The sequence below is a fragment of the Phyllostomus hastatus genome, unplaced genomic scaffold (assembly GCF_019186645.2).
Source record: "Phyllostomus hastatus isolate PE091 unplaced genomic scaffold, TTU_PhHast_1.1 phas_contig_29, whole genome shotgun sequence".
NCBI classification, from domain to species: domain Eukaryota; kingdom Metazoa; phylum Chordata; class Mammalia; order Chiroptera; family Phyllostomidae; genus Phyllostomus; species Phyllostomus hastatus.
In genome coordinates, this window is record NW_025333835.1 from 1273548 (window position 1) to 1287841 (window position 14294).

Here is a 14294-nt window from a genome sequence, read left to right on the forward strand (position 1 = left end):
GCCTTTTCATGGGTCACCATATACTGATCTGAATACTCAAAGGGCCACCCAAAGAGTACAGAATAAAATGAACAAAAATGGATATAATTATATGCAATAGGCAGTTACTAACCAATGAACTTTTACTCCTTTGTTGGTTACCAGGATGATGAAGTGACTTTACCTGCTGCTGAAGGTTTTCATCCACTTAATGCTTCCCCAATATGTCTGCTGAAAGTAATCAGTCATCAGGAGAGTCATCATCTCTTCAGCCTTCTACCACTTCCCAACAATCCACACAGACCTTATCTTCAGAGGAAGGGGACACTGAGGGAGAGGAGGAGAGTTCAAAGGAAGAATCTCCATTTTATGAAGAGGAAGAGTATCTGGAGGAGAATGAGTATATGGAGGAACAAAAGTGCCTTATAGGAGAATCGTACCTTTATGAACAAGAATATCTGGAGGAGAAAAAGTGTCTGCAGCAGGAAAAGAGTCTGGAAGAAAAAAATTATTTGTATGAAGAAGAATATCTGGAAAGGGGTGAGTATATAGAGGAGGCCCTCTGAAAAGATCATAGCTTTAGTTCACCACAGTACCCAGGAAAAAAGAACAAACTTGAGAACTGGTCAAAGCTCAAATTATCAACCCTATCCACAGTACTGACAAGTAGGAAGACTCACAGCTGACCAAGCTCTATTCACAGCTTCAATAGCCATGACCAAAAGCACCATGTCAACAGAGCAGAAAGGGAGACCTGATGACATAAATCACCTGCTCATTAAAAAAAACATAATTTGCACTCTTTCCCTCATTGAACAAGTAATACATGTTCATTTTGGATGTTTGAAAAAATTTACTTTTATATTGTTGTTCAAGTACAGTTGTTTCCATTTCCCCCCACCACTGTACCCTGCTTCACCCACCCCCATCTCCCACAATCAATCCTACCCAACCCTTTTGCTTTTTCCATGGGTCCTTTATACATGTTCCTTGATGATCCTTCCCTTTCTTTCCCCCCTTTACCCCCCTCCCCCATCCTTCTAGTTACTGTCAGTCTGTTCTTTATTTCAATGTCTCTGGTTATATTTTGCTTACTTGTTTGTCTTGTTGATCAGGTTCCATTTATAGGTGAGATCATATGGTATTTCTCTTAATCACTACCATCAAGAGATAATTTCTTTGACACTTTTGGTTATTTCCCCCTCAGCCTTTATACACTGTAACCTTCTTCTTAAGATATATTTATTTGCACAATAAGGAATAAAAGAGGAGAGATTACAACTGATACAACAGAAATACAAAGGATTGTAAGAAATTGCTACAAAGAACTGTATGCCAAGAAATTTGAAAACCTAGGTGAAATAGACAAATTTCTAGAAAAATATAATCTTCCAAAACTCAATGAAGAAGAAGCAGAAAGCCTGAACAGACCAATAGCAGCAAATGAAATTGAAGCAGTAATCAAAAAACTCCTGACACACAAAACCCCTGGACTGGATAGTCTCACAGGAGAATTCTACAAAGCATTTAAGGAAGAGCTACACATAACCCCTATCCTTCACAGACGATTCCAAAAAGCCCAAAATGATGGAAGACTCCCAAACTCTTTTTATGAGGCCAGCATCATACTAATCCCAAAATCAGATCAAGACACAACAAAGAAAAAAAACTTCAGACCAATATCACTGGTGAACATCCTCAACAAAATATTGGCAAACCTCATCCAACAATACATTAAAAAGATCATACACCATGACCAAGTGGGATTCACCCCAGGGATGCAAGGATAGTACAATATTCACAAATCAGTAAAGGTAATACACCACATAAACAACAGCAAAGACAAAAATCACATGATCATATCAATAGATGCAGAAAAAGCATTTGACAAGGTACAGCACCCATTTATGATAAAAACACTCAGCAAAGTGGGAATAGAGGGAGTATTCCTCAACATGATAAAGGCCATATATGAGAAACCTACAGCCAGCATCATACTCAATGGGCACAAACTAAAATCTTTTCCACTAAAATCAGGAACAAGGATGTCCACTTTCACCACTTCTATTCAGTATAATATTAGACATTTTAGCCACAGCAATCAGACAAGAAAAGGAAACAAAAGGCATCCAAATTGGAAAGGAAGAAACAAAACTGACACTGTTTGCAGCTGACATGATAGTGTACATAGAAAATCCTATAGAATCGGCCAAAAAACTGCTTGACCCAATAAGTGAATTTGGCAAAACAGCAGGATACAAAATCAATATCCAGAAATCAAAGGCATTTTTGTACACCAGCAATGAAACAGCAGAAATCAAGAAAAAATTCCCATTCAATAAAACAAAAATAAAAATAAAATACCTAGGAATAAACCTAACCAAAGAGGTAAAATAACTGTATTCAGAAAACTACACAACACTGAAGAAAGAAATCGAGGAAGACACAAACAAATGGAACATACCGTGTTCATGGATTGGAAGAGTTAATATCATCAAAATGTCCATACTACCCAAAGCAATTTCCAGATTCAATGCAATATCTATTAAAGTATCAATGGCATATTTCACAGACATAGAACAAACACTTCAAAACTTTATATGGAACCACAAACAACCCCGAGTAGCTGCTGCAATTTTGAGAAAGAAGAGCAAAGTAGGAGGGATCACAATACCTGATACCAAACTGTATTACAAGTCCACTGTAATCAAAACAGACTGGTACTGGCATAGAAACAGGCACATGGACCAATGGAACAGAACAGAGACTCCAGAAATAAACCCAAGTCTCTATGGTCAATTAATATTTGACAAAGGGGGCAGCAACATAAAATGGAGTAAAAATAGCCTCTTCAACAAATGGTGTTGGGAGATCTGGAAAGCTAATGTGCAAAAAAATGAAACTCAAGCACCAACTTACACCTTACACAAAAATAAATTCAAGGTGGACAAAAGATTTAAATATAAGCCATGACACCATTAAAGTCCTACAGCAGAACATAGGCAGGAAAATCTCAGATATTTCACTCAGCAACATTTTACTGCATATGTCCCCTAGAGCAAAGAACATAAAGGAAAGAATAAACAAATGGGATCTCATCAAAATAAAAAGTTTCTGCACGGCTAAAGAAAACGGTATTAAAATAAAAAGAGATCCAGCTGTATGGGGAAACATATTTGCCAATAATACCTCAAACAAGGGTTTCATCTCGAAAATATATAAAGAACTTAAATGACTCCACTGTAAGAAGACAAGCAACCCAATTAAAAAATGGGCAAAGAACTTGAACAGACACTTCTCCAAGGAGGACACACAGAGGATCCAGAGACACATGAAAAGATGCCCAATATCGCTAGCTATCAGAGAGATGCAAATTAAAACCGCAATGAGATACCACTTCACACCAGTCAAAATGGCCATCGTAAACAAAGCAACAAACAAGTGTTGGAGAGGTTGTGGAGAAAAGGGGACCCTAGTGCACTGTTGGTGGGATTGCAGACTGGTACAACCACTATGGAAAACAGTATGGAATTTCCTCAGAACACTAAAAATGTATCTGCCTTTTGACCCAGCAATTCCACTGCTGTGATTGTATCCTAAGAACCCTGAAACACCAATCCAAAAGAACTTATGCATCTCAATGTTCATAGCAACACAATTTACAATATCCAAATGCTGGAAGCAACCTAGGTGCCCATCTGAAAATGAATGGATCAAAAAACCATGGTACATTTACACAATGGAATTCTATGCAGCAGAGAGAAAGAAGGAGCTCCCACCATTTGCAACAGCATGGATGGATCTGGAGAGCATTATGCTAAGTGAAATAAGCCAGGAGGTGAAAGACAAATATCATATGATCTCACCTTTAACAGGAACTTAAACAACAAAACAAACAAGCAAAACATTACCAAAGATACTGAAATAGAGAACAGGTTGACAGTGACCAGAGAGGAGAGGGGAGGGAATTTCAGGGGAATTTCAGGGGAACATGGGAAGGGTTTACAGGAACAAATATAAAGGACACATGGACAAAAACTAGAGGGGGTGGAAATGGGAAGGAGGTGGGGAGGAATGGGTGGGTTGGCTGGGATGGGAGTAAAGGACAGAAAACTGTACTTGAACAATGACTAAAATAAAATTTAAAAAATACATTTATTTGTATACTTATATATTTTAATTATATATAAATGTTACATACTTATATGAATATCATTTCATTTATTAAGTTATCTACAAACATTTAATGACTGTTTTGCATTGCATTGTATAGTGCAATTGTATAATACAAACCATAACAGTTTAATTGATCCCCTATTATTGAGCATTCTTTGCTTCTGATTTTTGTTACTTTTTTAAACAGCACTTTGAAAAACATCCTTAGAGCTAATTGTATCAGTGACCTCTAATTATTTCCTACAATACATTCCTGCAATCTGTTGCTAGGTCAACAGACACTAGTATGCTTCTCAGGTTGCCTATTTGGCCCCTGGAAGGCATCATCTTACCTCATTAGTTAAATCCTGATTTAACTTTGGAGTTATTCCTCTCATCCCAAGCTGACATTTTTCCAATAATGTTTCTGCAATTGGTAATTTCTGCCTAAGTTGGGTTTTGTTATTTGTCAGTGGTCTCCTCATGCTGTTATGAGATGTGGTTGACATGCATTCACTCATAAGCCCATATGCTGAAATGCCTTGATGTCATGACTGCAGGGCCATATCCAACTAGTTACAGAAAGTTAAAAAGTCCAGGTCACAGGCAGCATCTTATGTTGACTGGCAAGTACAATATAACTAAATTATTTTTCTGGATCCAGTTCTGCTACCAACTACAAGTGTCTCAGGCAGCTTGAATTTTAAATCTCCATCTGATTACATAAAACCTACATGCTAAAATCTGGGTGTTCTCTGCAGCCACAGAGGCATTTCACCTTTATGTCCTTTTTCATCAAATCAGATTTATCAGCATTGATTCCTATGACCCTCATGGACATTTAGTTTGGGCATAAAAGAGATAATTTCTGTATTGCTAGAAAACCCTCTTCTGTGTGCCTCTACCATTAAGTTCCTTCTCAGAATCCTAATATCCCTGCTGATCAAGTACCAAGTGTAATTTTAATACTAAAATATAGGATTCAGGCCATTTCTTTTGTGCAGTATGGATCAAGCATTCTTAACATGCCCCCTCTATGTACTATCTTTTGTAAACATATTACCCACTATAGTAAAACAAATACAATGCTGTCAAGAATAGAACTGTGTATAAAGCAAGAGCTTCAAAAATAAATGCCTTGCCAGAGAAAATTGGAAAGGCACTGAAAAAACTGTAGGAGAATGCTAACATACTTTTAAAGGCACAAGCAAGAGTGTCTTTATCTATGAAAACCCATTATACAAAAGGTTTACAAGAGGATTCTCAATTTTAAAAAAGAATACACATCAAATTTTTTTTAATTTTTACTGTATTTTTCCACTACTATGTAGTCCTCTTATACTCCCTATCCACCCTACAATAACCACAGTGTTGTGGTTATTGTCCACAGTCCTTGAGTCCATGAGTCCTTTTTCCTTTTTGCTCAATCCCTCCACTCACTAACAATCCTCCCTTAGCTGTCATCCTGCTCTCTATGAGTCTGTCTCTATTTTCCTTGTTATTTCAGTTCATTAGATTCCACACATGAGTGAAATCACATGGTAGTTCTTTTTCTTTGACCAGCTTATTTCATTCACCATAATGTCACCCAGGTCCATCCATACTGTCGGGCAAAGGGTAAAATGTTCTTTTTTATGTCAAAGAAGTATTCCATTGTGTAAAGATCCCATAGTTCTTTTATCCATTCAGATACTGATGAACTCGTGGGCTGCTTCCATAACTTGGTGATTGTGAATAACACTGCAGTGAACATAGAGGTGCTTATGTTCTTTTGAATTAGTGCTTTATATTCCCAGAAGTGGAATCACTGGGTCAAAAGGCAGATCCACTCTTAATTATTTGAGGTATCTCCATACTGCTTTCCACAACAGCTGCACCAATCTGCATAACCACCAACAATGCAAAAGGGTTCCTCTGTTCACGACCTTGACAGCACTCGTTATTGACTGATTTATTTAAGATAGCCATTCTGACAGGTGTGAGATAACATCTCATTGTGGTTTTAATTTGCCTTTCTCTGATGCTTAGTGAAGTTGAGCATCTTTTCATGTCTATTGGCCATCCATATGTCCTCCTTGGAGATGTGTCTATTCAGGGCCTTTAATCATTTTTTAACTGGGTTGTTTGTGTTTTGAGTGTTGAGTTTTGTAAGTTCTTTATAAATTTTGGGTAGTAACCCTTTACAGGGGTGTCCAAACTTTTGGCATCTGTGGGCCACACTGGAAGAAGAATTGTCTTGGGCCACACATTAAACACACAAACACAAACAAAAATGGATGAGCAAAAAAAGAGTTTTAAGTAAACTTACAGTTTTGAGTTGGGACACATTCATAGCCATCCTAAGCCCAATGCAGCCCACAGGCCACAGGTTGGAGACACCTGCATCAAATGTATTGGCAATATGTTCTCCCATTTGGTAGGTTGTCTTTTTGTTTTGTTGATGTTTTCCTTTGCTGTGCAAAAATTTTTAGTTTGATGTAGTCCCATTTGTTTATTTTTTGTCCCTTGCCTGAGGGATATGGCCAATAATATATTGCTATGTCTGAGCAATGTCCAAGATTTTGCTGCCTCTATTTTCTTCAAGGATTTTTATTGTTTCAGGTCTAACATTTACTTTTTAAGTATACTTTATTCATTATGCTATTACAGTTGTCCCATTTTTGCTCCCCTCTATCCCCTTCCACCCTGCATTCCCTTACCTCCAGCATTCCACCCCCTTAGTTCTTGTCCATGGGTCATACATGTAAGTTCTTTAACTTCTCCATTTCCTATAATTTTCTTAACGTCCTCCTGTCTATTTTGTACCTACCAAATATGCTTCTTCTTCCCTGTACCTTCCCCCTCCCCACTGAAATCCCTCCATGTGATGTCCATTTCTCTGATTCTGTTCCTGTTCCGGTTGCTTGCTTAGTTTTTTTCCTTTCTTTTTTTCTCATTTGTTGATAGTTGTGAGTTTGTTGTCATTTTACTGCTCATATTTTTATCTTCTTTTTCTTAGATAATTCCCTTTAACGTTTAGGGCTTAGTGATGATGAATTCCTTGAACTTGACCTTATCCAGGAAGCACTTTATCTGCCCTTCCATTCTAAATGAAAGCTTTGCTGGATAGAGTAATCTTGGATGTAGGTCCTTGCCTTTCATGACTTTGAATACTGATTACCAGCACCTTCTTGCCTGTGAAGTCTTCTTTGATGTTCATAAACTGGAAGCATGGACATCATCAAAATGTCCATACAACCCAAAACAATTTATAGATTCAACACAATCCCTATTAAAGTGACAATGACATATTTAACAGATATAGAGCAAACATTTCAAAAATTTATATGGAACCATAAATGACCCTGAATAGCCACAGCAATTTTGAGAAAGAAGAACAAAGTAGGAGAGATTACAATACCTGATATCAAATGGTATTACAAAACTACTGTAATCAGAACAGTCTGGTACTGGCATGAGAACAGACATATAAAGCAATGGAACAGAATAGAGAGCCCAGAAATAAACCAAGTCTCTATGGTCAATTAATATTCTACAAAGGGGGCAGGAGCATAAAATGGAGTAAAAATAACCTCTTCAAAAAAAATGGTGTTGGGAGATCTGGACAACTACAGCAAAAAAAATGAAACTCAATCACCAACTTACACCATACACAAAATAAATTCAAGGTGAACAAAAGACTTAAATATAAGTTGTGACACCATAAAAGTCCTAGAGGAAAACATAGGCAGGAAAATCTCCGATATTCCACACAGCAATATTTTCACTGATATGTCCCCTAGACCAAGGGATGGAAAGGAAAGAATAAAAAAATGGGATCTCATCAAAACAAAAAGCTTCTGTACAACTAAATAAAACAGTATTAAAGTGAAAAGAGAACCAACCATATTTGCCAATGATACCTCAGACAATTGTTTGATCTCCAAAATATATAAAGAACTCACATGACTCCACTCCAGGAAGACAAACAACCCAATTAAAAATGGGCAAAGGACCTGAACAGACACTTTTCCAAGGACATTCAGAGAGCCCAGAGACATGTGAAAGGATGCTCAGAGTCACCAGCCATCAGAGAGATGCAAATTAAAACCCCAATGAGATATCTCTTCACACTGGTCAGAAAGGCCATTATAAACAAATCAACAATAAGTATTGCAGAGGATGTGGAGAAAAGGTAACCCTAGTGCACTGTTGGTGAGAATGCAGACTGGTGCAGCCACTGTGGAAAACAGTATGGAATTTCCTCAGAAAACTAAAAATGGAACTGCCTTTTGACCCAGCAATTCCACAGCTAGGCTTATGTCCTAAGAACCCTGAAACACCAATTCAAATGAACCTATGTACCCCAATGTTCATAGCAGCACAACTTAAAATAGCCAAGTGCTGGAAGCAACCTAAGTGCCCATTGGTAAATAAGTGGAACAAAAAAGTATGGTACATTTACACAATAAAATTCTATGCAGCAGAGAGAAAGAAGGAGCTACTACCCTTTGGGACAGCATGGATGGAACTGGAGAGCATTATGCTAAGTTAAATAAGCCAGGAAGTGAAAGAAAAATACCATTTGATCTCACCTATAACTGGAACCTAATCAACAAAACAAATTAGCAAACAAAATATAACCAGAGACATTGAAATTAAGAACAATCTGACAGTAACCAGAGGGGAGGCAGAAGGCGATAATGGGGAAAAGAGAAGGAAAGGTTTTCAGGAACATCTATAAAGGACACATGGACAAAACCAAGGCAGAGGATGGGATCAGGGGAGGGAGTGGGGATGGCTGGGTGTGGGGGAGGGTGGGGGGAAAATGGATACAATAGCAGTTGAACGACAACTTTTAAAAAGTAAAAAAAAATAATAATAATCTGATAGTCTTATGGGAACTCCTTTGGAAGTAACCATCTACTTTTACTGCTTTTAAGACTCTCTCCTTTAATTTTTGGCAATTTAATTATTGTATGTTTTGGTGTGCTCCACCTGGGGTCCAACTTCTTTGGAACTCTCTGAGCTTCCTGGACTTGCATGTTTATTTCCTTCACCAGATAGGGGAAGTTTTTCCTTCATTATTTTTTCAAATAACTTTTCAATTTCTTGCTCTTCCTCTTCTCCTTCTTGCACCACTATGATTCAGACATTGGAATGTTTAAAGTTGTCCCAGATGTTCCTCAGCATCTCCTCATTCTTTAAATTCTTGTTTCTTCATTCTGTTCTGGTCAAATGTTTATATCTTCCTTCTGTTCCAAATTGTTGATCTCAGTCCCAGTTCTTCCTGTCAGTGGTGGTTCCCTGTATATTTTTCTTTATTTCACTTTGTATAGCCTTCACTTCTTTCTTTATTTGTGGCTATACTTAATCATTCCTGTGAGCACCCTGATTACCAGTGTTTTGAACTCTGCATCTGATAGGTTGGCTATCTCCTCGTTAGTTCAGTTTCTGGAATTTTGATCTGTTATTTCATTTGGGTCATATTTCTTTATCTTGGTGCACCTGTTGTGTTGTAAGGGATGGAGCCATAGGTATTCACCAGGGTAGAACAATCTTCTTCACTTGTGTTGTGGTACTGTATATGGGGGAGGGATCAGAGAGGGAAAAATGCCACTTGCTCAGCTCTCACCATGCTTTCAGTCACTTCCCCCACTACCCACAAGCAAATTGCACCTCTCTGGTGCTGATTCCTGAGAGGGTGGGTTTGTGTATGTCAAGGATGCTGTGAGCCCCTGCAACAGACTCTCTTGTGTGATTGGAAACTCTCCTGCCATTGCAGCCTCCAAAGATTTATACAGCCAGAGGTTTGGAAGCTTTTTTTCCCCATGCTGGAACCCTGGGTTGTGTAGTCTCTCCCGCTCCCCATTTGTTCCTCCCAGTTTATCCACACACAAATGTGGGACCTGCTGGTCCACCAGCCACCGCCTTACTATGCATTATCTCTGCCCTGCCTGCCCACCTCCACACCTCCTACCAGTCTGCATGAATGTTTTGTCTTTAACTCCTTGGTTTTTGGACTTCCATACAGTTCAATTTCCTGGCAGTTCTTGTTGTTTTTTATTTTTAAATTGGTTGTTATTCTTATTTTGGTTGTGCAAGGAAGCAAAGCATATCTACCTACATCTCCATCTTGGCCAGGAATCCTCAGGTCTAATATTTAAGTCTTTGATACATTTTGAATTTATTCTTGCATGATGTGTAAGAAGGTGGTCTAGCTACATTTTTCTGCCCATACCTGTCCAGTTTGCCCAATAGCATGTATTGAATAAACTATCATTAGACTATTGTATGTGATTGCTTCCTCTGTTGAATATTAATTGACTATAAAATTGTGGGTTTATTTCTGAGTTCTCTATTCTGTCCCATTGATCCATGTGTCTGTTTTTATGCCAGTATCATGATGTTTTGATTACTATATACTTATAGCTTCATATTAGATAGCTCCAACTTTCTTCTTCTTTTCCTTTCTTCTTTCTTCTTCTTCTTCTTAGGATTGCTGTTGCTATGCAAGATCTTTCATAGTTCCATATAAATTTTTGAAATATTCTAGTTCTGTGAAATATTTCTTTGGAATCTTGATAGGAATTGCATTGAATCTATAGATTGCTTTGGGTAGTATGGCATTTTAATGATGTTAATTATTCCTATCCATGAACACTGCATGTGCTTCCATTTATTTGTTATCTTCTTCAATTTCTTTCTTCGGTGTCTTATTATTACCCAGGTACAGATCTTTTACATCCTTGGTTACATTTATTCCTAGGTATTTTAACCTTTCTGAAGCAATTGTGAATGGCATTATTTTCTTAATTTCCCTTTCTGTTAGTTTGTTATTGGCATATAAAAGTGCTACTGATTTCTGGATATCCTGCCACTTTGCTGAATTCACTGATCAGTTCTAGTAGTTCCTTGGTGGAATCTTTGGGATTCTCTATGTACAGTATCATGTCATCTGCAAATAAAAACAGTTTTACTTCTTCCTTTCTGATTTGAATGCCTTTCATTTCTTTTTCTAGTGTGATTGCTATGGCTAGAACTACTATTACTTTGTTGAATTGATAGGTAAAAGTGAACATCCCTGTCTTGCTCCTGATTTCAAGGGAAACACTTGTAGTTTTTGCCTCTTGAGTATGATGTTGACAGTGGGTTTGTCATATATGGCTTTTATTATGTTTAGATATGTTCCCTCTATTCCCACCTTGCTGTTTTTAATCATAAATGGGTGCTAGATTTAATCCAATGCTTTTTCTGCATCCATTGATATGATCATGAGGGTTTTATCCTTCATTTGGTTTATGTGGTGAATCACACTTACTGTTTTGTGAATGTTGTACCAACCTCACATTCCCAGAATAAATCCCAATTGATCATGATTTTTTAAATGTATTTTTGTATGATTTTTTGATGTATTATTCTATTAGGTTTGCTAATATTTTGTTGAGGATTTTAGCATCTTTGTTCATCAGGGATATTGGCCTATAATTTCCTTTCTTTGTAGTGTGTTTATCTGGTTTGGAATTAGGATAATGATGGACTTGTAAATGAGCTGGGAAGGCTTCTCTTCTCTTAAATTTTATGAAATAGTATGAGGAGAGATATTAGTTCTTCTCAGAATGTTTGGTAAAATCACCTGTGAAGCCATCTGGTCCAGAGATTTGTTTGTTGGAAGTTCTTAATATACTGTTTCAATTTCACTATGTATAATCTGTATATTCAGATTCTCTGATTCTTTCTGAGATAGTTCTGGAGGATTGTATGTTTTTAGGCATTTATCCAAGTTGTCCAAGCTGTCCAACTTGTCCAGTTTTTTGGTATATAGTTGTTCATAATATTTTCTTACAATCCTTTGTGTTTCTTTGGTTTCAGTTGTTATTTTTCCTCTTTTATTTCTGATTTTATTTATATGGGTCCTATCTCTTTTTTTCCTTTTGAGTCTGGTTAAAGGTTTGTCAATCCTGTTTATGTTTTCAAAGAACCAGTTGTTGGATTCATTGATCTTTTGTATCATTTTTAGACTATTTAAATCATTTACTTCTGCTTTGATCTTCATTATTTTCTTCCTTCTGCTCACTTTGAACTGTTTGTTGTTCTTTTTCAAGTTCTTTTAAGTGTGAACTTAGTTTGTAAATTTGAGCTTTTTCTTGTCTTTTGAAATAGGTCTGTAATATTACAAATTTCCCTCTTATGATTGCTTTCCCAGTGTCCCACAGATTTTGGATTGATGTGTCCTCATTTTCATTTGTTTCAAAGTATGTTATGATTTCTCCCTTGATCTTTATGTTGACTCATTCATTTTTCATAACATGTTATTTTGCTTCCGTATCTTTGTGCACTTTTCAATGTTCTTGTAATTGATTCCTAGTTTCATAGTGGTCAGAGAAGATATTGGATATAATTTAAATCTTCATAAATTTATTGAGACTTGTTTTGTGTCCCAATATGTGGTCTATCCTAGAAAATGTTCCATGTTCACTTGAAAAGTATATATATTCTGCTGCTTTGGGGTGAAATGCTCTGAAGATATCAATTAAATCCATTCAATCTAGTGTGTTTTTTAAAGCCGCTGTATCCTTGTAGATTTTCTGTCTGGAAGATCTAACATTGGAGTCAATGTAGTGTTAAAATCCCCCACTATGACTGTATTTCTGTTGATCTCTCTCGTTATGCTCATTAAGATTCACTTTAAATATTTAGGTGGTCCTATATTGGGTACATAAATGTTTACTAGGGTTATATCCTCTTGTTGGATTTTTCCCTTTATCATTATGTAGTGTCCTTCTTTGTCTGTTGCTATAGCTTTGGTTTTAAAGTCTATTTTGTTGGATATAAATATTGCTATCCCAGCTTTTTTTTTTTTCATTTCTATTTGCATGAAATTTTTTTTCCATCCCTTTATTTTTAATCTGAGTGTATCTATCAACTTGAGGTGGGTCTCTTGGAGGCAGCATATATATAGGTTTTGTTTTCTTATCCATTCAGCTACCCTATATCTTTTGGTTGGAACATTTAAGCCATTTACAGTTAAGGTGATTATTGATGGATATCTATGTAGTGCTGTTTTGTTAGACTCTTTTCCTCTTTTTTTCTTTCTCTTTTTCTTCTTATTCTTAAAAAAAGCTCTTTAACATTTTGCAGTACTGGTTTGTTATTACAAACTCCATTGGCTTTTTCCTGTCTGGGAAGGTCCTTATTTTTCCTTCAATTTAAATGATAGCTTCAGTGGGTAAAGTAGCCTTGGTTGTAGGTCCTTGCTTTTCATCACTTTGAATATTTCATGCCACTCCCTTCTGGTCTGAAATGTTTCTGTTGAGTAATCAGATGCCAGTCTAATTGCTGCTCCCTTGTTCTTGTTCTTGTAACTACTTGCCATGTTCTTGCAACTTTTAGGATTCTCTTTTTGTCTTTTAGCCTTGATGCTTTAATTATAATGTGTCTTGGTGTTGTCCTCTTTGGGTCCAACTTGTTTGGGACTCTCTGATCTTCCTGGACTTGTGTGACTTTTTTCCTTCACCAGATTAGGTAAGATTCAGTCATTATTTCTTCAAATAAGTTTTTGATCCCTTATTCACTCTCTTCTTTTTCTGGTATTCCTATAACACAGATGTCATTGTGCTTCATATTGTCCAAAATGTTTCCTAAGCAATCATTTTTTTTATTCTCTTTTGTTTTTGTTGTTCTGCTTGGGTGTTTTTTTTCTACCTTGTCTTACTAATCACTAATTTGATCCTCTGCTTCATCTAATTTACTGTTTATTCCCTCCAGTGTATTATTTATTTCAGATATTGTATTATTCATTTTGACTGGTCTTTCATTATGGTTTCCATGTCTTTTTTCATGCTGCTGAGTATCCTTATAGTCATTACTCTAAACTCTCTCATAAATTGCTTGTCTCAATTTTATCTAGTTCTTCTTCTGGGTAATTCTCTAGTTTTTTCATTTGGGGCCTGCTTATTTGTCTCCACTCTTTGTTTGCCTCTGTTTGTTTCTGCATATTAGGTAGACCTACAAAGACTCTGAGGCAGACCTTTTTCAGGTGCTGATTGTGACTGGCCCCAGGCAACCTGTTTGGGACTATTAGCAATCCACTGCTTGTTGCTCCCTCTGCTGGGCATGTTTATGTGCACAATGAGCCAGGCTACAAACCAAGACCAGTTTTGACCAGCACCAGGCCCAGG

General features: G+C 36.9%; 1 protein-coding gene across 1 annotated transcript in view; it reads left to right on the forward strand.

Moving 5' to 3' along the window:
* The first annotated feature begins 203 nt into the window (after positions 1–203).
* ERICH6B (glutamate rich 6B) overlaps positions 204–14294 on the forward strand; it is a 63488-nt gene continuing 49397 nt past the window's right edge. The window contains exon 1 of the mRNA XM_045838926.1: positions 204–536. Within this exon, the coding sequence (XP_045694882.1) occupies positions 204–536 (333 nt within the window). The remainder of the gene's footprint in view (positions 537–14294) is intronic.